At 39.9% G+C, this 24,774-nt stretch overlaps 1 protein-coding gene across 6 annotated transcripts in view; it reads right to left on the bottom strand.

Annotated features, from left to right (window-relative positions):
- AUH (AU RNA binding methylglutaconyl-CoA hydratase) overlaps positions 1-24,774 on the bottom strand; it is a 162,537-nt gene that overhangs the window by 11,556 nt on the left and 126,207 nt on the right. Inside the window, exon 8 of one of the 6 annotated variants that reach the window (XM_089912909.1) lies at positions 22,282-22,355. The exons of the other annotated variants lie outside the window; for them this stretch is intronic. Coding sequence (XP_089769035.1) covers positions 22,282-22,355 — 74 coding nt within the window. The remainder of the gene's footprint in view (positions 1-22,281; positions 22,356-24,774) is intronic. 6 annotated transcript variants of the gene reach the window in all.

The raw sequence follows: 24,774 nt of genomic DNA, 5'->3' as shown, positions 1-24,774 counted from the left end.
AACCTTATATCATTATTAAGTGATCCTGGCACTGACCATTACTTGCACCATGGCTGGTGTGTTCCTGAATCCAATCCACAATCATTACCAAGTCAGGAACCACAGGGTGCACCGCAGTTGCAGGGGTCAGGGGCTGGTTGGGGAAGGAGTTTTCTCTCCCTCAGACGGTTCACCAGAGGAATGACAGGTCCATCAAGCTTGGCATTTCGCTTTCAGTTTAGATAAAACATCAAATTCTGAGCAATTCAACTCATGTGCTTTTGAAGACTCATTTACAATTTACAGTAAATGAACCATAAACTAATTTTAATTTAACGAAAATAAAAACAGATAATTACTCATGAAAATAGGCTTCGTCCCAGGGTTTTATTTTTCCGTGCAAGTACTAATCACCCCCTGATGCATTAATCCATTAGCTCCATCTGTCTGCTCACCCCAATATCTTTGAGTGAAGAGACGGGGATCTCATTAAATAGAAACCTGGACAAAAGCAGGTAATATTCTGACTCGGAGCTTCAATTTCTACCAATAAGAATATGAAAACAGCTGCAAATCCTAAATCTTATCTTATAAGTCTTATCCTTAAAGTGGCGGCTGGACTGCCCAGGAGGCCAAGGAAAAGCTGACTGCGAAGGTTCAGAGCACAAAAAGCAAACTGATGGCCAAACATCTGAACAAGCTCACTGTGTTTCTCTGGCCCATAAAGTTTAAACTTTTTTTTTTTTCTGCACTAGTTACCAACATTTATAAACTGGGTGGGTAATTTCATATAAAAGCTAACTTGTACCTGGAAGTTAACTGCAGCTGCACCTTTTAGATGCAATGCACTCGAGTCTGCCACAGCCTCCACCACTTCCTGCTACTCCAGTACTACAGACTAAGAAGTTTTGATTTTCTTTAAGCAACATTAAAAGGCAGGCAAAATATACTCTTATTCACATCTCAACCAAAAGTGGGGGGGAGACAAGTTTCAAGAAAGCATATTTCCCTTCAATAATTAAGTACACTCCTACATGTTTAACAAACAAAGCACGCCAGCATTGGAAGAACATAGCTTATGATGCTATTATTAAGCAACCATGTTGAGAACGATGACCATGTTTTGAAAATACAGGTGATTAAAAAAGAAAAAGAAACAAAAATAAACCTCAAAAGGATTGACATTTTCAGTAGGGATTGTTTTTGAACATTAAATGAGTACTGCTTCTGTAAATTGCAGTTACTTACTGCTCACACAGCCCAAGCAGTTATAGATGGTAAGTTTAAAGGTATTTTACACAACGTGGCAACAAACGTGTGTGAAAAATTGAAGCACTGACAAATTTAAATCTAACTGTAAACAATGATGTTGCTCAGTGTAGTAAAGACAGGTCTGAAAACTTACGGAACAAGCTATATGGAACAGACAAGTTATTTACAGTGTTTCCAATGGCAGCCGATTAGAACAGAGATATAAATAATACAACCCAGGTAGCTATATTTACTCACGGAGCTGATGAGGATTTTCATGAGACTAAAGTACTTACGCATATAGTATTCACGATAAGCACACGATAGGAAATGATTCTCTATTGTGTTCTGTGAAAAGTTTAATGTAGATCGGTCGAAATCAACAAATGTGACCCTCAACAGTCATTGTTAGTGCTGCACTTTTTATTCAAAGGAAACAATATTTTGCAAGTCCACTTAAGCCCATTCATCATATTATTTTGTTTATGGAATGATTCTCCAGGAATAAAGATTTTATAAATATTTAACAAAGGAACGGTCATGAAACTAACACCATGAAACAGAGCTGAATGGCACTGAACTCTAAGCTTTGATGGATGAAACGGATGCAAACCTAACTGTCTGCTGCAGGGCATGGTGTGAGTGTGAGAGGCTTGGTGCTGAAGCGACCTTTCCGTTCTGTTGAAAACACTGCATCATAGGATCCAAAGAAAAGTCCTCAACTTGGCTCACCAACTAACACTGCATCCAAGATTTGGCTTTTTTGGTTGACACCACAAGCTATCTACTCTAGGAACCTCATGTAAGTGCAATCATACAGTATTTGTCCTTCTGTATGATGGACAGAAGGTATGTGTCAGAACTCCATTCCTTTGTAAGGCTGAATAGTACTCTGTTATATGAATATGTTTTGTTTATTCTTTCATCTACTGAGGAACACTTGGGCTGCTTCCATCTTTGGCTATAAGGAATAATACTGTTATGAATACGTGTACACAAATATCTCTTCAAGACCCTGCTTTCAATTCTTTTGAGTAGATACCCAGAAGTGGAATTGCTGGAACATACAGTAAATGCATGTTTAATTTTTTTGAGAAACAGCCACACTGTTTTCCATAGCAGCTTCACCATTTTATACTCCCACCAATAGGGCACAAGTGTTCTAACTTCTCTACATTCTTACCAACACTTGTTACTTTGTGTTTGTTTTTTGATGGTAGCCATCCTAATGGGTGTGAAGTGGAATCTCATTGTGGTTTTTGATTTGCATTTCCCTAACAACTAGTGATACTGAGCATCTTTTCATGCGCTCATTGGCCATTTGTATATCTTCTTTGTAATTGGGTTGTTCTGCTGTGGTTGAGTTGAAGGAGTTCTTTATATATCCTGGATATCAATTCCTTACCAGATGCATGACTTGCAAATATTTTCTCCCAATTCATGGGTTGCTTTTTCACTGTTGACAGTATCCTTTGAGGCATGCAAGTTTTTAATTTTGATGAAATCCAATTTATCTATTTTTTTCTTTTGCTGCCTTTGCTTTTGGTGTCACGGCCAAGAAATAATTGCCAAATCCAACGTCATAAGTTTTTCCACTGTTTTCTTCTAAGTTTTGTACTTTCAACTCTTACATTAAGGTATTTGATCCATTTCGAGGTAATTTTTGTATATAGTATAAGGTAAGGGTCCAAGTTCACTCTTTTGCGGGCAGAAATCCAGTTTCCCTAACGCTACTTGTCAAAAGGGACATTCTTAAGTAGTTACACAAATATGTGATTTAATTTGCTCATTCTTACCAAAACTTTACCTTTAGGAAACCTGTTTGGTAAGAAATTATCTGGCCCACTTTCATATGCTGCATTCAGTTTGCAGAAATCAAAGACTGATAGTTTGAACTATATTTTTTACTTTATGGAATTAAAGGTAACTGACCCTTCACTGGCTCCAGGTATATAATTTCAACCTTTATAAAAATGATATGACCTGTTCAGTTTGCCTTTGTCAATTAATACTAATAGTGTGAGCAACGAGCCATACAAATGGAAGTTACTGAACTGCAGTGCAATACGACACAAAACACTGAGTATGATTGATGTGGAATCTCAGACTTCTACAACCATCTCAGGAATAGTTACTCCAGACAGAAAATATTTTTATGCCAACATTCGAGTCCAGTTTGGAAGTACTTCTGTTTATGAACAGCTATTTTCTATTATGAAATAAAGCAATTAGCTCATTAGGGAAGCAAGGTTCACTATAGCATTGCATCCTGTAACTCGAGAGACAAGATGTGCCACTGAGACCTGGTGTGGAAGAAAAGGCATCAGATATTTTAAGTTCCAAATACAAAAAGAAGTACTAGAGAGAATTTATTTCAATTCATCTATTATTAATTCTGAATACTAAATTCCAATATTAGCTTAGAGTTAGGTAGAAGTGAAGACAGTGTGCTGTATTTCTGTTGGTTGATTTTCTCACACCAGACCTGCTTCTATAGATCACACAACCTGCTTAGTTCCAATAGGGATTTGAGTTCAGGATCACTAAAGTGCCATCTCTAGATACAGTCTTGATGACTGGAGAAATTAAACAGTAGAACTAAAAACAGGGTTGTCCCCAGTGGAATTAAAATCATTCCACTCTGACAGCCACCCTAATGTATCCAAAATCACACAGGTCTGAGACTCTATTCAAACTTACACTACTGTCCATCCCAAGAGCTTCCAGCATGGAGCCCTGACTCCTAGCTGGGCCCTGCTCTGAGACTGGACAGAGTTTTAGTAACTTGCCCAAAGTAACAAAGTTAGGTTGTAGAAATAGGATCCAAACCTACCTCTGCCTGATTCTTATCTACTATGTGGTAAGACAGTAAAGAGCAACTTATGAAATAAGTTTGTAAGCTGCTTGATAAAAGGTATGGTATATATAAGTAGGTACATAATATAAGTAGGCACATACATATATCAAATGTATCTAGAAAGTTGTCTCTGTGGGATCAACTGATAGATAATGATCATTTTTTATTCATTTTGACTGGTTGTATTTCAAAAATGTTCTGCAACAGTAATATGACACTGTAATAGGAATAAAAGTGCTACACTATTTTTGAAGAGCACAGTACAAGGAGACAAAGAGCCAACCACCTGGTAAAAGCCTCTCAAGCCACTTCCTGCCTGTGTCCCCAGGAAGTTCTCCAGGATCTGGGAAGCCTCAGCTCTCCTGGGTTGCAATGTTAACACTAAGGGACCATGGTATCAGGAGGTCATACACTCCCGTGACACTCTTGGCAGGTACCCCACGGTACTACCAAATACGAGAAGTATGAACGGAAGCTGAATCAGCTGTATTTCTGTCAGTTTCCACAATAACTCACAAGGCTCCTGCTAAAATACAAGTAATTTAACCCTTTCCAGGGGCAGTAAATTCAGAGCATGTTTTGCTTCCACAAAAAACAACTACTGTTGAGTCACTTCATCATCTACCAGAAAAAGGCATTCTGTGGCGGCCCATGAATCCTCATGAAGATCCATCGGAGTAATAAGCAGAAACAGCATGCCAAAGCCACATTACTATGTTATGAAGAGGAAGCATCTTGGACACTGACCCTTCCCTTGCTAATGTGGGAATGCTCAGAAAATGCCAGTTGTTTTCTAAGGCTTTTTGCTTTGGCTCTGTCATCAAGGAGATTCTGATTCCGTGGGTTCTGCTGACCCACTGCTATAAAACATGAGGTAGGAGAGGATTCATTTTTAATGAGGCAACAGAATTTACATAACCAAGTGAATATGCACCATTTCGGAATAGTCACCCCAAATGCTGTATACTTGTTATTCAGGACCATTCTGGAATTCCTCTTTTGGAACTCATTTCCAAAATGACACATTTATTCACTCATTCAAGTAGTTATTGCAGCTTCCTGTTCTGGGCAGATGGATACAGCTGTGAACTAAACAAACCCCGGCTCCCAGGAGCTGACATTCCTGTGGGGAAGCCCACAATAAGCAAATAAATACATACGGTTAGTTGGAGAGTAGAGTGTATCAGGGTGTGGGGTGTACACAGTTTAGACAGGATGGCCAAGGAGGGGCTCGGAGGAGGTGACACTAGAGCCAAGAACAAAAGGAACCAAGGAGTGGATACTGCACAGGTCTTGTGGGGACCATGTCTGACTCACAGAGCAGCACAGGGAGACCAGAATGGCTGGAGCAGGCCCAGATCCCATAGGTCCCCTGGGCCTGGAAGGACCTATGGACTACTGTGAGGATGACAGAAAGCCACGGGGCATCTGAGAGCATCTTCTGAAAACAGTGGTGTGGGAACATCAATCACTAGTGAAGATTTGGGTTTGAGGACAAGCTATGGTCATTATGAGCCACGAAGATGGAGGAGGTAGGTAGATGTTCATACTACTTGTGGCAGGGCTCCAACAGGCTCAAAGAGAAATTTCAGAACAACTACCCACATGCTTTCGATGTCTGTCATGTTTCGGCTGCCCAACACCCACTGCCCCCATTAAAATCCTGGTCTTGCTTTTGGAGAACACTCCCCCACATACACCCTGCTGTATTCAACCTGGGACAGTAAAGAATCCCTCCAGTGGAGACCAAGATCCTCCTTCTCTCTGCCCTGGAACAGCAGGGCAGGCATCCGAGTCACGTTTGGTCCACTGGATGTTACTTCTCAGGACTAGGAGTCCTGAATGAGTGATCTTGTAACATGGAGACTTTCTATGCTTACAGGCAATGCAGGGGCAGCAATGTGCCAACTTGGTGATTCTTATATTGTGTTCTTGCAATGGTGCAGACTGTGTGTTTCCAGGGCTCCTAAGGTCTAGTTTGGGCTCTAAGCCTTATACTCTAGCCAGCTATTGATTCTGGGAACCTTGCAATAAATTTCCTTTTCCTGTAGGGTAGGCAAAATCAATTTCTACTGTGTGCTTTCCAATATCATGAATGATACAGTGACATACCAGGAGTTTTGTTTTTCTCTCTCTTTCAAAAATAGTTAGATGAAGCTGGATGGGAGTTTATTTGTTCTACTTTTCCCAGGTAAAATCCATTCGTTCAATCTCTTAATTTATTGGTCAAGTGACCTAGTATGTGCCAGACGCTGTCTCAGGTGCTGAACAAACAGTAGTGAACCAGATAGGCCGTCCTAGATCTTACAAAGCTTACATCTTACATAAAGAAAGGGAAGAACAAGAGCAATAAACAAGCACATGGACAAGAGAGAACTGAGGTTGTGGTGAGTGTTAGGAAGAGAATTTAAGGCCGGGAAAAAGGTTCTGAGATAATCATAAGATGACAAATTTAGATTGGGTGGTTGGGGAGGCCCACGTCTGAATGCTAACAGGGCAGCGACATGATCAGACAGAATGCCCAGTGATGAGATCAGCCATGCAAGGGCCCTAAGGGGAAGCCAAGCTCAGCGCTGAGGAAGAGAAGGAGGCCACTGTTGCTATGGGGAGAAGGCTGTGAGGGAAGTGGCAGAAGTGAAGCTGGACAAGCAGGGTTCAGATCACACAGACGCAGTGTAGTTTTACATCTTACTCTATGTGTTATGTAAAGACACCGGAGCATTTTGAGTGGAAAGTGACATAATTCGATTTGTGTTTTAAAAGATCCTTTGTAAGGCTGGCAGAGAACAGACTGTAGGGGCAAGATCAAAGTGGGGTGCCCAGCTGGAGACTACTGCTGTCCTCCGAGTGAGGTATGATAGCAGCTTGGACTGAACTAGGGCAGCATAGGCAGGGAGAGGGGGAGGGATTTGGGGTGAGCGTCCAAAACTGCCAGTAAAATGGATGTAGGGAGAAAAGGAAATCAATCTAATGCCTACATTTCTGGTTAGAGTGTAATTAGTAAGCAGTGCCATTTACTGACACTGGGAAAAAGGAGGCAGCAGGGGTGTACTCTGGCCATGTTAAGTGTGGGGTGTCTTTTACATACATAAATGGAGCAGTTGAGCATGTGACTGGATATGCAGTCTAATGTTCATTAATAATCACCATCAGACAGATGGCATTCAAAGCCAGGGGCCTGGATGTCACCTAGGGAGACTGTTTAGATAGAAAGGAGCAGAGGAGGAGTCAGAAAGACGCTGAGAAGTGCCCACTGAAGTGAGTGAGGTAGCAGAAATGCAGGAGGAAGGTGGTGCTCTGCTGGACACCTACCCCCACCACCACTCCCCCAGCCTTCTTCCAGTGAAGTCAAGTCTGTAGGGGTCTTCTAGGAAGGACCTTCCTCACTGAAATAAAGACTCCCAGGAATAAACAGGCCTTCTCCCAGGATGCTTCCATGTCTACATGTGACACCTGGAGCAATGACAGCCACCTTGTGACCATAATGGAAGCCAGCGAGGGCAGAATCATCAAACTAAAGATGGCACAGCAGAAAGACGTCACTAAGCTGCTGAACTTACCAATCCGGAGACTGCCCTATGCTGTGAGCTCTTGTGATATTACACTGTATTTTCTTATTGTTTAGGCCTCCTGAAATACGGTTTCCTGTTATCTGTACCAAAAATGTCTGCAAGTGTAGATGGATTAAGGAAAGAGATCTGAACACACATTTTGGAGAGCAGAAAGCAAACACACTAGGGAAGTAATGGCAAGACTGCTGGGCAAAACCAATTACACACTGGAGATTTGTGGCCATGAGATGACTAGCATGTTTTTTTCTAGAAACTCCTAGCCGACTGGGGGCAGGCACAGAGCAGGCATGTCAGCTGGAGTTTCACGAGACAAGTACAAGAAAAGACGAGCTAGGCAATAGCAATAGTTGACATGTACTGTGCAGACACTAGGTAATAATACCAGATCAACTGTCCTAAGCACTTCATAGGTATTTAATTAGCTCATTTATTCCTTATAATTCCCCTATGAGGTGGGTGCAAAGGTAGTTAAGGTCATTTGTAAGTAAGTCATGCCACAAAAGACCATGAAATCTAAACTGGATGAGGAGAGAAAGGACTTGGCTGAAAGTGAAAATGTCCATGGACGTGATGATTCGATGAGATCCAAAAAGAACTGGAAAGTTAGGATGTTGCAGAGTGACATGCAGGGATCTAGATTCAGAATGGAGCCATTACTGATGATGCTGAAATCTAGGGTACAACCATGAGGGTACTGGGCTAATAAGATAGATGGTAGGAGGTGAGTTAAGAGATAAGGTGGGTCGTGACAGGAGGAACAGCGAGAGTCACTGCTGCCACCTGATGAGCGTGGAAGTCAACAACAGCGTGCTGATGACGAGCAAGCAGACCTGCAAATGCCTGGGGTTTGTTCACGTGCAAATCTAATTCTCTTTTTGGCACTCAAATTTGGGAAGCAGGTAGCTCTGAACCACTGTCTGAAGCCACAGACAAACTAACAGGATGAAAACACTCAAAATGGTGTCTGTCATATCTTTTGCATGTGATCTATCAATAATACAAAAATGAGTTTTCAAGATCAAAAGGCGGTTCCCTAGCATCCTCCAAAGGTGACCAAGAAATTTTTAATCTTTGAAACCACCACAAAACCGACAACTTTTAACACAGTTGAAGTATTAGACTCCACTGCAGTTTTTATCTTTATTGATGCTCAAACTACCCCATCTTTGGTCAGTGGGAACTTAGATTGGCTCTAGGGTCCTACTGACATGACCTTAATTGTCTTTGATAACTTGTTACTTGGTATCACAAAAATGTTCTAAGCTCAACTTGAACATCTCCTCCCCAGACCTTGAATCAGTCACTTTCCCAGAGCCCTGATTCCTTTCAGTGGAGCTGCATTTCAAAATTTAACACTTCTACTCATATCGTGACCAAGCTTACCTAAAATAGCCATGATTTCATATGCATGTTCTGTATATTCTTTTAATGATTTTGCATTGAGTTTCAAGATTCTGCTTCTTCAAACAAATGAGCATCAAGGATGAGCATTAACAAATGAAAACGGGAGTGAGTTCTTTGGTAGTCAGGAATTCGCTATGTAATACTAACAGATCTTTAACATTTTCACTGTCCACTTTATTAAAGCCAGCCTCTTTAAAAAGAGCTTTAATTTTATTACTTTGATCTAACCACTTCCTTGATACCATTAGAAGTCAACCACAAAACCTGGGGGCCAGTTTTCTCAAGGCTGCACTTCTTGCAGAGTGTTTGCCATCGCATAGGGAATAAAACTGGGGCTCTATTATAATGGAAAAATGAAAATGGGTGCTAACTCAAGTGGTAAAACTGTTTTAATCATGTAACAAAATGTTTTCATCTCTATGTATTATTTAGACAGAACGAAAATATATTTGAAATATCATATTCCTTTTAAAAAAATTTCCATCATTTTAATCTATCATTTTGAGAAGGCATCAAGAACCATCGCTCCCCCCCAACCCCGCCCCAGGCAAGGTAATCCTCTCCTGGGATTATAGCACTTTTATTGAAATAAGCTTAAAGTAGCAACCTCTATATCAGCAGTGGCTTAAACACAGAAAGCCTGTCTTTGCAGAGAAGACAAGAAAGGAAAACTATCTGGTCTCCTCCCACTCCTCTGTATTCCCTGCTGGCAACAATCTGGGACTGCCACCCTTTTCCTCCCAGACCAAAGTCCTAACCTGATTAAGCCAAGTACAGATGCTACTTTCCTTCTGCATATTTACATGTATTTAAATAATTTAAAGCAAGCTTTGACATTTCACAATCAATTACAATGTAATATGTAAATAACTGAACATAATTTATAGTTTTGGATTATAAATTATGTTTTAGTAATATGTACAAGGTAGAAAATTCCAAGTTTTTTTGTTTTTGTTTCTGGGTTTCCTTTTAGCCTTTGTATTTCCCTCCTCTTACGACTTCATGGAGAAAGAAGCCATGCTAATAAAGGGGGATGCTTACAACAAATACTTTAAGTTGAAAAGTTATATAGATACTGCATTCAGGGCATTTTGTTGATACAATTAGAAGTGATCTCTGACTCTTACTTCTTAAGTAAATATCGCTTTTGATTATTTCTAAATCCCCTCTCATAAATAGGAAGTTCCACTTAAGGTTGTATTTTCCTTGAATTGTGGAGGAAACATTATAGTAAAATGTTAACTTTGGATTAAAATGCCTGTTTCAACTGATTACTGTGGAACTCTGTCAGAGGGCTTTAGGCAAGAGCTTTCTTGACAAATCTGGGCTAGATGCTTTACAAAACTGACTTCTTCTCACTTTTACAAAGAAAGAGAAGTGTGCTATGTGAACAAACATGGCATGATTACTGGTCTCATAATAGATCATGTCACAATCATAAAAAAGCATAAAAATATCTATTCTTCAATTTGTGACCAATGTTTAAAGTGTTGTAATACTTTGTTTCCTGAGGCTTTTTACTTTTTACCATGTTGCAAAACAATGAGAGAACACACACACTCACACACACACACACACACACACTCTCTCTCTCTCTCACACACACACACAGAAACAAACAAGACAGGAATAAATGAGAAGGAAAACCTGACTGGCTAAACCCCAGCAGAACCTACCTAAAATACATCGGTTTGAGCTCTGCTTGGCTTATGCTAAAGGAGCACTTAGCAAAATCTTAAAAACTTTTTAAGAACTGGGGCACAGAAAGAAAAATTGTACATCAAACATTTTTTTTTCCAGAGCAAATTAAGCTGACTAGCAACAAATTAAAGCCTTTGCGATATAGCTTTCATTAATATTTATTCTAGAAAGTTTTCTTGACTATTATCCCATTCACTGTTAGAGAGACAGATTAAGAACAAAACTTTATTTTTAAATGTTTATATATACTTTTTTTTTTTTGGCGGTACGCGGGCCTCTCACTGTTGTGGCCTCTCCCGTTGGAGAGCACAGGCTCCGGATGCCCAGGCTCAGCGGCCATGGTTCACGGTCCCAGCCGCTCCACGGCATATGGGATCTTCCCGGACCGGGGCACGAACCTGTGTCCCCTGCATCAGCAGGCGGACTCTCAACCACTGCGCCACCAGGGAAGCCCTACGTATACTTCTTAAATCAAGTATCTGAAGCATTATTATATATTTTTTAACTTCCAAAGAATATATTGTTATATACTGCATGAAACAAAGTACCTTACTTTTTAAAATGACTTGTCCATTTTGGGCCACGCAATGTCCACCAACAGTGCTGCATGCTCCTCTGCCACTCTCTGCAGCTGCGGAGGTTCTGAACTCAGGTCCCCAGGTGCCTCCAAGGGGGTTGCCGGAGGCTTCCTTTACAGGAACCTGTCTCCCACCCCGGCATAGACAAGGGGTAGGCAAATGACTTAAGTCAGGCCAATCAAACTATCTCTCGCAACTTGGATCACAAATGGAGCAATGGAAGAATGGAGGAAATGGTTGGGTACATCAACTCAAGCAAAGGCTTCCAGGCAAGCTAATCTAAAGTTGTGCTGCCAGATATAACTTTCTGTGATGATTCTGGGCTGTCCAACATGGGAGTCACCAGCCACACATGGCTACTGAGCACCTGAAACGTGACTAGCTTCAATTTTAAGTTTTAATTTTAGTTCATTTTAATCAATTGAAATTTAAATAGCACATGTGGTCAGCAGCCACAGTACTGGAGAACCCAAGTATAGAGTTTCCTGCCCTTTAGCTTCTCCTGAGCTCATTTTTGGTTGCAATATTTGTTTCTGTTGCAAAACCAAAGAAACTTTGATACAATCTACGGTTCATTGCAACATGTACAGAGTCTTAGTGACTGCAGCTAAGGTGCAAGGTCTGCAGACTTCCCCACAGCTCATTTTTCCCGCAGGAAGAGAAGAGGCAGCACATGGCTAGTGAAAGACGTGTGTTCTACAGTCTAGGTAACCTCTGTCATGCCAAAATGAGCCAGAAACCAAATGATTCATCTGTTCTTACAATACTGTTGAGCCGTATGCAAGAAAAATGGGTATCACAAATGAGACTAAAACAGATATATTGCTAACAGCCTTCAACATAAACCTATCCTAGGTTTGATTAAAGTTAAATATAGTAATTGCTCAGAGAAAATAAAACTAAAAGAAAGAAGTGATCCAATGAACTCTGCCGTATTTTGATTTCCATCTCGTGGCATACATTTATTAGACAATTTACTGTTGCCACAGTAACAGAAATTTCCTACCTATAGTAAAAATTTTGTGCCATAATATGCCACTTTTGCATGACTGTTCTATATGTAATATATTTTCTATTTTACCCCTAGCTATTTATATAAGTATGCTTTATATATTATATATGATAAATATATTCTATTTGGTTTAGCCATAATAGTTATTTACAAGTATATCACAAGGATTATGACTAGGCTGGATATCTCCTCCCTCTTGAGATTAATTATAAATATATGTATATAATTGTGGTGTCAAATGAATATAAATACATATACATATATGTATATGTATATATGTGATAGCCTTAAAGAAAATTCTTGATTAACTTTCTTTAATACAGTGATATTTACTAAAAATACAATGTTTCACATTTACCTCAGTGGATGAATCATGTAATATAAATTAAATCAAGTATAAACAAAATCAAATTTAACAGCTTGATACCTCTCAAACACTGAAAACAAACCAATTACGCAGTAACGTTCCCTAACCCAAATGGATGGTGACTATGGTAAAGCATAAACCAGGTAGTCTGCATTTAAGAAGACAGAGTTTCATCATCTCTAATGATTAAATATAGACTATATTAGTTATTTCACGTGCATTGCAAGTCACCTCAAAACTCAGTGGCTTAAAACTACAAACATTTACTCTTTCTATGGGCTAGGACTGGCTCTGGGTCCCTCGTGAGGCCGCAGTCCTCTGTTTCCAGGCTCATTCACGTGGTTGTTGGCAGATTCCCTTGGTTCCCTCTACATGAGCCACTCCACAGGGCTACCTTTTGACAAGGCAGGTGGCTCCACCCAAAGTGAGTAATTCAAGAGAGAGAATGCACAAGATAGAAGCCACAGACTTCTAATAACCTACCTGAGAGGTGATTTCCCACCTCTTCTGCCATATTCTATTAGACAGAAGTGAGTCGAAACGCCCAGCCTTCACAAGGAGAGGAATCACACACGGCATGAACATTTAGAGGCTGCCTACCACAGGGTCTAAGATTGATTAAGCAACACACACTGTAAAAAGGTCATCTTTTCTTCTGTTCATCTTTCCTTTACCAAAAAGCAGTTTTTTTTCCCAGAGCACATTCAGACCATTTCCCAAAACTTTAAAATCATCTTTCATTATTTCAAAATCAAGGAGATGAACAGAACATGTTAACCATTATCTTGAAAAAATAATGAGCGGGGGGGGTGGGGAATAAGGAGAGTATAAAATGGAAGATGTTCGTTCTGTAAAGCTCACTCCATTAAAAACAGTCTCTGCCAACTACGATCAGCAAAGAAAGTGACACCCATATATCAAAGGTATTTCTAGACTTTCTAAAATGCACTGATTTATTAACTGATAAGCAAAAAGAGTGGACACTCTGTACTTCATAAAAATTGGACCCTGACATTTTCATTAAATGGGGGGGGGGGATCTAATAAATGGCTTAAGATCTTCAATATCCAGATGTTTTCTCTCTGGATAACAGAAAACTTCTGGACAAGTAAAGAAAAGTAGAAACTTATTGATAAAAGAAACAATATGTATAAATATTTGACTAAATGACTAAACAATGGAGTGAACATGAAGATCTGAATACTTTTGATTTTTCTTATCAAAAGCAGGTCACATGATAAAAATTTGAAGATTCTGGCACAGCAGCACCATTATTTACTGAGAGTTTACTACGTACTATGTAATTTAACAAATTATTTCTTATAATTTTTGCAAGAATTCTAAGAGGCCACTACTATTACTATTCTTATTTGATAAATCAGGAAATCAGAGGATCAGAGAGGTCAAGTAACCAGCTCATGCCCACTAGTAAACCAGTGGGTGTGAGTGAATTAGGTATGTCTGATTCTGCAGCCCACCTGCTTTTCCTAATGGCAAGCTACCTCCCCCTAGAAGAGACCAGATGCACAGCTCCTCAAATAGTTATCCTTTGGTAACACAAGGCCTTGGTGGGAGTTAGTCAGCATAACAATATAACTGGATAACTGGAACAAAAGGAAAAATGAACCCACTGGGTCTGGTATCAGAGGCAATGAACAATGGCAGAAAGCTTCAAATCAAAAGCACCACACAGTGGTCAATTCCCAGTGGGAAAATGTGGCTGAAGAGAAACTAATTACAACACAAGGCCCACAGGATGGAAGGCACACACACTTCTGCCATCCTTCCATTTTGGTGGCAGATTTTCCTCCCCCTCACTCTCTGCTCTCTGATACTGGCCTGTCTCTACTTTATCCTGTGTTTTTTAGGGCTAGTGTTACATAGGAAAAGGCCAGAGGCATAAGAGATGTGGAACTGACCACAAGGCACAAACCCTGAGATGAAGGTGCCTCGGCCAGTGTGGCCATGCCTCCACCCTGGCCCTTTCTGAGTGGGGGGGAACAACCCACTTTTTTTTTGTTGTTGTTAAACTGAACAGAAAAACAGCATAATGAGCAAAATAAATTTAAAAAAAATATTTCACAGTGGCTAAAACTATAAAGATGAACTAACTAGCATTATTCCTCACTGGGAGAACCACGAAACATTTTGTGAAATGACAGTATAAGATTTTATTATTTAGAGAACTAGTCAACAACTGTTTCATATTAGGAAAGTGGGATGAACCATTCTTCAGAGCATATCCAAGCAAGATGAAGCAACTCTAACTTACTGGAAACAAATTACTTTTACAAAATATATCCAACATCTAGTCAGTTTTTCCTAATTCTAAGTCATGTCACAAGAAAAACAGAAAACCTGTAAAAATATAAATAACCTTCTCCCCACACCCGAAACAAAATAAAACAAATATATGCTATAAAACAACAAAAATCCCTCCCTAAATGAGGGACAGAAACTACCCACAACATATTGTAATAACAGGTATGTATTCACTCACATCTATTGCTTTTTCATGTCCAGTAGGCTAATTTACGATTATCTGATATGTACTTTTTAAATGGTCACTATATAGGATCAATAGAACATCAATTAAAATAACAAATCTGTCATAATAAAATGCTGGGGAAACCCCCAAACATTGGCCACCTGTAGACTTCTTGGTTACCCATCTTGCTCGTAGTTACTCAGCTCTTTCATAAATGAACAAAAACCACAGCTGCAGTTTTAATAAATATGTTTTTTACATATTAAAAACATATTAAGTTTCATATTTCAAACGACACTAAGGCACCGCTGGGTGTAAAATATATGAAATTAACTTTTCTAAAGGCTGACACTCCTTTCCTTCTTACCTGCATCTCACAACAGCTTCTTATGTGCACTGCTGAGTATGTGGGCAAATGACCAGGATGAGACAGGTTGGCCACTGCCCTTTACTCCCTCTGGCATGTCCTGATTACATGCCCACACATGGGAGGCTCCAGAGGTAACCTCTGTCCTCTCCCTGTTCCAGGAGAACATTTGAAGGGAACTTTCAGACAAAACAGGTATTAACTGTTGCCATCCCAGCAAGAACAATGAAAGTTCTGTCACAACCACTCTACAATACGTGGCTATGTCAACAATGGATTGACAAAGGTGTTGTTCTGAAAAACTAAGTTTGAGATACAAATATTAAAATTAAGCCATACTATCAGTATTTTAAATGAAAAATTCTATACACACTGGAGACATAATATACATTGATTACAAATTAATATACATTGCAGATTTTTCTAGGGTAGATATTTGGCTAGCTCAGAGCTAATTCCTCAACTCTCTTTAAAAAGCAACAAAAACAGTTGAAAACCAGTGAGGGAGGGAATGAGAAGTGGGAATGGAAAGACCAATGAGAGAGAGGAAGTGGCACAGTCACCGAAAAGCAGAGGCCAGGCAATGCACACTATAGATTTCAAGTATGGCCGCAGCATGGTGGGACTCTGAACAAATCTCAACATAGAAGCCATGTGGGGCAATGACGGCAAATGGACAAAACCTTGTGTCAATACTACTACAAACCCCTTTCCCATTTGAAGAAAAAACACCCCAAGAAAATTTTAAAAATCTAATAAGCACTTTTTGAGGGACAGGGTCCCTCTTCTCATCAGGCTGTCCTACAGAATAGGGAGATAGCCATTTTGGTTTTTATCTGATAAGAGGAAAGCTGGAGAAAGAAAGCAGGAATTATCATGCTCATCTAACCATTAATCACCTTCAACAATTAGCAAGGATTTAGTAAAAAGGAAGGCAAAAGTGAAAATAAGATCAGAGAGATCAGGATAACTGAGTAGGAAAAGTGCCGAAGTGAGAAATCTATGAGCTATCAATTTCAGGTTTACCGGCTATCCAGAAGTAGAGTGTTCCCATGAGACCTCTCATAAGCCAAAATGGCTTCATAAAGCAAAGAAGCAGTTACCTTAGGACACATTATGCTAACGGATACACAAAATCAATGAAGATAAAACACAGATGCTCACAGACACAGCTTAAAGCTATGGCAGCTTGATGCTGAGTGAGGTTCCTGAGGAAGGAACTTGGCGGGGCCACTGTCGCTGCTCGGGGTACACGCCACCTCTGTCACGGCTGCTGCAAAACAAACCCTGAACGCTATTTTCATTTTTCACCTTTTTTCACAAAAGTGAAAACTCTCTTCAGACTTCTTTTTGGTGAGCGAAAACAGGTACTAATGTAGGTCTTTCATAAAAGTGAAGTGGCATAAATGGAACTTTCAAAAAGTGGGGTATACCTGTACTTGGAGTTGACAACCTGCTCAGAGCAGCAAACTCTGGTGTTAAGTGACTTACAGGTATTATCTCATTTAATCCTTCCGACCTCCTTACGAAGTAGGACTATCATTATCCTCCATGTAGACAGGATAACAGAGGCCCCAAGTCAGGGCTAGTAAGGCAGGAGTCAGAAAGTAAACCTGGGCAGCTGTTCCACCTACAACCCTCTCACTCCATGTTATCTCACTCCATGTGCACATGTGTGGTTTTTACCCATCCTCTCTATCTCAAGCTGGAAAGTGAGTACACACAGGGTCTGGGGGTGGAGAATGGGGACAGGAGCAGAGCTGGTGTACACCAGGGACCTGCTGTCCTAAGATTCCAAGGCCCCTGTCTCTAGCTGGGGAACAAAGGGTGTATCTCATGGGAAACAGTATGGCCCTGAGTAGGTGGAGGGAGCCCTGGGAAAGGACTTTTATAAAGCTGCATAATGGACTGCCTCTAGCCCCTGGTGGGTGATTCCTGCCTCCCCTCATCTTCTCCTTTCATTCTCTGAGATGAAAGGAAAAAACAAGCAATACTCAGCCCGCAACCCACAGTTCACTCACTGTGTAACCCAACAACAATCCTGATAGAGACTCTTGATTAAAAAACATGTGGAGATGAAAAAGACACGGCATTCTAACAATACAAAAATATACCGCATCCTCACTGCCCAAAGGAAACCAAACAAGCCACCTGTGGAAGACAGCAAAAGCACACAGCATGCTTAAAGACACAGTCTTTAAGGAAGCCCGATGCAAGCACTAACGGAAAGTTTAGATAATTTAGAGAAGACATGAAATCAACAGATGAGACTCAAAGAGCGATGATAAATCAAGAGACTGGAAATGAAAAGTGAGATTGCAGAGCTAAGAAAAATACTGAGGAACAAAATTAACATTATTACAGAACTAACAAATGCATTAGAAATAGCATCATAAAAGAATTAAGGCTAAAGACATATAGCTAAAGGCAAAATGCTTGCAAAAAAGGTAATATATGCACAAGAAGAAGTTAGAAGCTAAACAAATAAATGTAGACAAATATAATAGTGTCTAAACAAATAGACAGTATTTAACAAAGAAAAATGTTGTTCCTAACACAACATAAGACAACGAGGCTATGGATGAAAAGCCACATGATGGTGGCAAAATAGAAAGCTGGAACAAGTGTGGGAACCTCAAAGTCATCCATAAGCAGCTGAACGATGCCACCAACCACCTCCCCCAAACTTCTTACATGAAAACATCTAAGCCCTCATTTAAACCAGGTTCTCTATCACTTGACTCCTCCTCTCAGCCCTCCCCACTCCTTCAGCCTCCTCACACTGTTGTTCCTTTCCATGCGGCTACTCTTCCCATTGCCAGAACCCTTCAGACACATTCTTGCCAGGATCCTTAATCTTACTGTAAATATTCTCCTTAATCTTGCCATTCCCTTAATCTTTCATTGTATCCAACTGGCAACTCTCAACTGTGCTCTAAGCCACCCTGTTACCTTCTCTGATTCTGCATCTGAACAGTACAACACCCTGCACGGAATCATGAGATCTATGGAATGGTACTCAGAGTTCAGCCCCCAGTGCCAGAGAACAACCCCAGTCAAGGGAAGTCCTGGTGGGCAGCTAACTCTCTTGTTCCTGTACAGATGGACCCACATAGCACCACTCCCTTGCCTGCTCAGCACAGGCAAGCATCTCTCATCTCTTCTCTCTGGTCACACACACACCCCGAAGGATCTCCTCCCTCCCTCTTGGTCACACACACACACACATGCAGGCAATAGCTCAATTCCCGGCTTCTCCATCTCCTGCCCCTTTCCTCATCCACCGACACCACTGGTCTCAGAAGGAGGAAGTACTCCTTCTCCAGTCTAAAAGGAATCCCTCTATTTCCTCCAGGATCGGAGACCTAGGGTCACCATACTGGAATTATTCTCTCTGTATTATCGACCCCTCCTGCTTACTGTGTCTTCCTTCTCTGACGGTAAGCATGGTCCCTTCATTTCCACAGATGAAAGATTTGCTAAAGCACTGTCCTTCAGTTACAGGAAACCTGATACTTAAAACATAATGGCACAAATCAACATTTCAAGAATGATTTTTGCTTGTCTACCTGACAGCAATATCACACATTTTCCTTTAAGTAAGCTAATTTACTAAATGCTAAATTCACGTGTTTTAAATGTTGATTTTAATATATGATCTGTCATGATAACAAGACACATGAAATATCTCAGGTTGAAAGAAAGCACCTGTTTCAGGGACAGGAAAATGTTGGCTAAAAAAAAAAAGTTTGTTTTTTTGTTTGTTTGTTTGTTGCGGTACATGGGCTTCTCACTGTCGTGGCCTCTCCCGTTGCGGAGCACAGCCTCCGGATGTGCAGGCCCAGCGGCCACGGCTCACAGGCCCAGCCGCTCTGCGGCATGTGGGATCTTCCCGGACCGGGGAACGAACCCGTGTCCCCTGCATCGGCAGGCAGACTCTCAACCACTGGGCCACCAGGGAAACCCCTGTTTGTTTGTTTGTTTGTTTTAATTAGATTTCTCAAATAATTCTGAAAAGTTTTCCCTCAAAACAAAGAAGTATACCAACAATTAACTCTGGATTAAAAGCAAGAATGGTGTAAAAGAAATGTTTAATAAGGGGTGTCCAAGTAAAAGAAGTAAAGTAAAAGAACTTCGGCTGCTATCCTGAGGGTCTGAGTCCAAGCGCCACACCTTCCCCACCTACCCCCTCTGCCCTCACCCCAGGCAGGGCCAGTCCTGTGACCTACATTGGCCAGTGGTGCAGAAAGCAGGGGATTCACGAGCACCTGCAGGTCTCCGCCTACACTCAGAACATGCTGGAACCAGGCAGCCTGCGGAGGATGGAAGACGAAGGATGGAGGGGAAAGACTGAGTCACCCTAGTCATCCCAGGGGGGCCATCCTGGACCAAATAAGTGGGCTAGCTACCAGGCATGTGGGAGGGCCTGCAGGACCAGACGTGCCCAAGTCTCCCAACCTAAATCACTCACGCGCATGGGCACATGAGCTAAATAAATGGTTATTGTTCTGAGCCACTTACTTTCCGAGTGGATTGTTGCACAGCATTATTGTGGCAAAAGACAGCTGGAACACAGATAAAATCTCTTGGAGGAACAATCGCTAGATATAAAGAGAGGCACAATTTTTCTGAAACGTACTGAGAATATAGAGAGTAAATCCACAGTAAGCAAGGGAAGTTTTGATCCATCCTATCAGAAGCCAATAGATGAAGAAGACAAAACACTGGTAAGGACATAGACAGAGTCCCGATCTTCACTGCCACCTGCTTTGAACACTTTAGTCTTGCTGGGACACAGTCACCATTAGCAGCTGAGACAGAGACTGCATGGCCTGCAAGGCTTGACGAATTTACCGCCTGGTCCTTCACAGAAAAAGTCTCTCCACCCGTGATATACATTATTGGAAAAAATACAAATAACAAGTTTGATCCAAAGAACACTGCACCCCATTTATTACTTTCCAATGTATAGGCAATATGTATGAAAACTAACTGTATGCTAGGTCACAGAGAAAATCTTATAAAATACAAAGTAATTCATACTAGACAGTCTGTATTCTTTCAGAGATCAGATATCAAACAAAAATAGCCTCCGAAGTCATCTACAAAGCATACAGATACACTAAATGACAGGTAAGTATAATAAATAAGACAGTTAAAAGCAATATAAAACTTCTAAACAACTGACTTACGTACGAGAAAGTACCTAATATGGTGATATCTCAATCCTTCTAAAATTTATCTATAAATTTAATAAAAAAACAAAATTAAAAAGTATAACAGGTTGATTATAGCTCTGAGATAGGAACTAGGTTATTTGGATCAGACAATTTTCCCAACAAAAACAAACACACAAAAATGTTAGGTTTCCGGTTAAAAAAAAAAAAAAAAGATTATCAAGTTAAAAGCACTGGAGAGCCAAAAGAACAGCAATGAACTTTCTGGCCATTTTAGGGATGAAAACCAGGAATCACAGATGTGAGCAGAATACAGGAGCCCCCAAGTCATGTCTGTCTCAGGTAACTTACAGCTTTTACAATTCAGGCTCTGGTCCCAAGGTTCCAGGGCCACAGGGATGGGGAAGAAGAGAAGTCAGGGCTCAGAGCCTGAACAAGGAGGCTAGAGGAGACCCACCCACTACAGAGGTGGGACTTCAGAGGGTACTGTTCCAAGGGGAAGGTAAACCAGATCTCTATCCTTATAACCACCAAGGACTGCATAAAAGGCTGCCTTGGTGCTGAACGGAGCAAGAGAGGGAGGGGAAAAAGAAAGAGAGAAAAACTCCCTGCCACTGTGTAGTTCTGTATACCAGTGCCACAGAACTTGGATACTTGTGTACCCTGAAGAACTGAATGTGATCTGAGGGATCTAGCTGGCATTGTCCTAGGGCAAATGGCAGAACAGATGCAAACCTCTGGGAGGAGGGGAGGACAGGGAGACACACATTCATTCTCCATCAGAGAACCTATGAGTAATTTTTCAAGGGGAATGGTCAGCAAGCAGTATAAAATATTCAGACACAGAAAGAAAAAGATACGAATAAGAACCAATAGAAACAATAAACGGAGTAAAAAGACTAACACACACTTCAGAAACTGAATGATCAGATACATACTTTAAAGCAACTACATTTATCATATGTAAATAAATGACAAACTTGAACATATTCTTAGGGAACAGAAAACTAGAAAAAGTGACATGGCAGATTTAAAAATGAACCAAACAGAATTTCTAGAAAGTGAAAACTTAGGAACCAAAATGAAAAACTTGACAGATGTATTTGGCAGCAGACAGAACACAGCAAAACAAAGCATAAATAAACTGGAAAAAGGATCTGAAGAATTATCCAAAATGCAGCATAAAGAGAAGAAAGAAAAACAGTGATTAGGTCTAACATAAATTTGATCAGAGTATAGCAAGAAATGAAAGAAGGAATAGGCAGAGACAATATCTCAAGAGATAATGGCTGGGTATTTCCAAAACACTGAAGGATACCAATTCGCAGCAAGAGTGCCAGTGAATTAGAAGCAAGATAAATAAAATGAAAATCCACACCTTAATAAATAAAATGGAACTCCAGGAAGCCAGACGTGAAGAAAAAAACTGTTAAAACAGCTAGGCAAAAAAAAAAAAAAAAAAAAAAAAAAAAAAAAGGTAGATTATCTTCAAAGGAACAAAAGCTAGACCAGAGCCAACTTCTCTGGTATGGTAGGAGCCAAAGCAGAGTGGGATATCTTCACTGTGCTGAAAGAAAATAAATGCCAACCTAGAAGCCTATACTCCATAAACACATTCTTCAAGAATGAAGGCAAAAACATGAGAAGAAAAGATAAAACTGCATTGATTTCTCTCAACATGTATCAGGTTAAATTCCAAACAGATTGAGATCTAGAAGTAAAAAATGAAGCCAACAAAGGGCTACAAAAATAGGATGAATTATTAATAACCTGAGGCTATATCTCAATATCTATAGGTAATAAAAAACACTACTGTGTTAAAAAAAAGAACTTCATAAGGAAAAAAAGAAAAAAGTCCTAAGGAAAGTTAAGAGACAAATGGCAAAAAGGGAAAAATAATATTTGCAATTGGAAAAAAAATCACAGCTAAAGAGCTAATTCTTAATAAAAATCGAGACTGATAATTTAATAAAGGAAAAAGGCAGAAGTTAGACAATTGAAAATTCAAATGGCCCGAAGGAAACCAGAATATACTACTCCAAAATATGTCTCTTTGACATAAGGATTATTCTGAGCTGAAGGCAACTGAGGAACAGCAGACGTAAGAAAGATCTAAAAATAAAGCGTACGTTTTTCTTTTGCAAAGGAAATGTATAGTTATAAAGGAAATTTCCATTTGTAAAGATGTCTCCCTCTCCAGTACCAGGAAAAGGAGGACCACCTTTAACAACGCTTACCAGTGGAGAAGGCACAGACTTAAATATGCATTATGAACCTGACCAAACAACCCCTGTTTACCATGCATTTCCTGATCACTTTCCATAACCTAACCCCAGCCCCCACCAGAAACCCCAATGCCCTTTTCCTTTTTCTAGGAAATAAAATGAAAATCCACACCTTAAGAAATAAAATGGAACTCCAGGAAGCCAGACATGAAGAAAAAAATTGTTAAAACAACTAGGCAAAAAAAAAAAAAGTACCATCTTTAGGCTAAGATGGTACATATGTCCCCAAATTCTAACTGCCTCCCTGAGTTACTCATCACTGAGTTTCTCCTACATGTATGTGTGCTGCACATGTTAACAAACTGTTTATTATTAATTATTAGAACTGTTTATTCTTATTAATCTTTTATTAATTTCCAGGACCCTAGCCAGAGAACCTAGAGGGTAGAGGAAGAGTGTTTCTCCTCCCCCACAGGCCCTTAAACATGTGAAAACTACCAACCCTGCTTATAAAGAGAAATGCAAGTTACACAGCCTCAAAATGCCCTACCTCACCTGTCTGACTGGCAAATATCCCAAAGACCAACAATTCCGTTAGTGAGGGGGGTTGCTATCCTGCAAACTGTTATAACCCCTATGACAGGAAGGTTTGGCAATATCTATGAGTAGCTACCCTTAGCCTCAGCTACTATCTCACTTCTAGGATTTTACTCAAAGACAGTCTAATAAAAATGTGAAATGGCATGACGTATGCATGAGGTTTTTCATTGTGACATTATTTGTAATTACAAAAGAACAAAAACAAGCTAAATGTTTATCAATAAGGCACAGGCTGAATGGATTACAGTACACATACACAATGGTGGGGAAAACAGGAAGACATCAATGCAGCTGTAAAAATAACATATATATATATATATATATATATATAAACCTGTCATGTCTTACCATATGGGTCATATGGTAGGTGTATACTTAACCTTTTAAGAAAATGCCAAACTGTTTTCTAAATTGACTGTACCATTTTTTTACATTCCTATGTGTGGTGTATGAGAGTTCCAGATGCTCCTCAACCTTGTCAACACTTGGTATAGTTAGTCTTTTTAATTTTAGCCATTCTACTAGGTATTTAATGGTGTCCCCTTATGGCTTTAATTTGTATTTCCCTTATGACTTTGAACATCTCTTCATGTGTTTATTTGCCATTCATACATCTTTGGTGAACAGCCTTCTCAAATAACTTGACTATTTTTTAATTAGGGTGTTTTGTTTTCTCACTATTGAGTTCTGAGAGTTTTTTTACATATTTTAGATACAGGTCCTTTATCAGATATATGATTTGCACATATTTTCTCCCAGTCTGGGACTGGACTACCTATGCTATTAATGGTGTCTTTTGACAACCAATACTCTTAATTTTGATCAAGTCTAATATTTCTTTTTTTTTCTCATATGGATTGTGCTTTTGGTAACTTCCCTAAGAAATCTTAGATATCTAACCAAGAGCATAAACCTTCTTTTCCTAAATTTGTTGTTGAAGTTTTTTATGTTTAGTTTTCATATTTTGGTCTATGATCCATTTTGAGTTCATTTTTATATATGGCAAGAGATATGGATTGGAGTTAATTTTTTGCATATGGACAGTCAATAGTTGAAAGACCATTCTTTCCTTCAATGAACTGCCTTTATACCAAGCCTTATTTTTAAAGGTTTAAATTTGTATTATTTATTATTTTTGTCTTTAAGGGGCCTACTGAGAATGTCTCAAATACATATCTCCTTCCTAAAAATGTGTA

Source organism: Delphinapterus leucas, chromosome 6 (assembly GCF_059928025.1).
Source record: "Delphinapterus leucas isolate spDelLeu-1000000601 "Yukka" chromosome 6, BTC_Dleu_Yukka2, whole genome shotgun sequence".
In the NCBI taxonomy this organism is placed as follows: domain Eukaryota; kingdom Metazoa; phylum Chordata; class Mammalia; order Artiodactyla; family Monodontidae; genus Delphinapterus; species Delphinapterus leucas.
The sequence above is the reverse complement of the archived record's forward strand: the minus strand, read 5'-3'. Positions and strand labels throughout refer to the sequence as shown.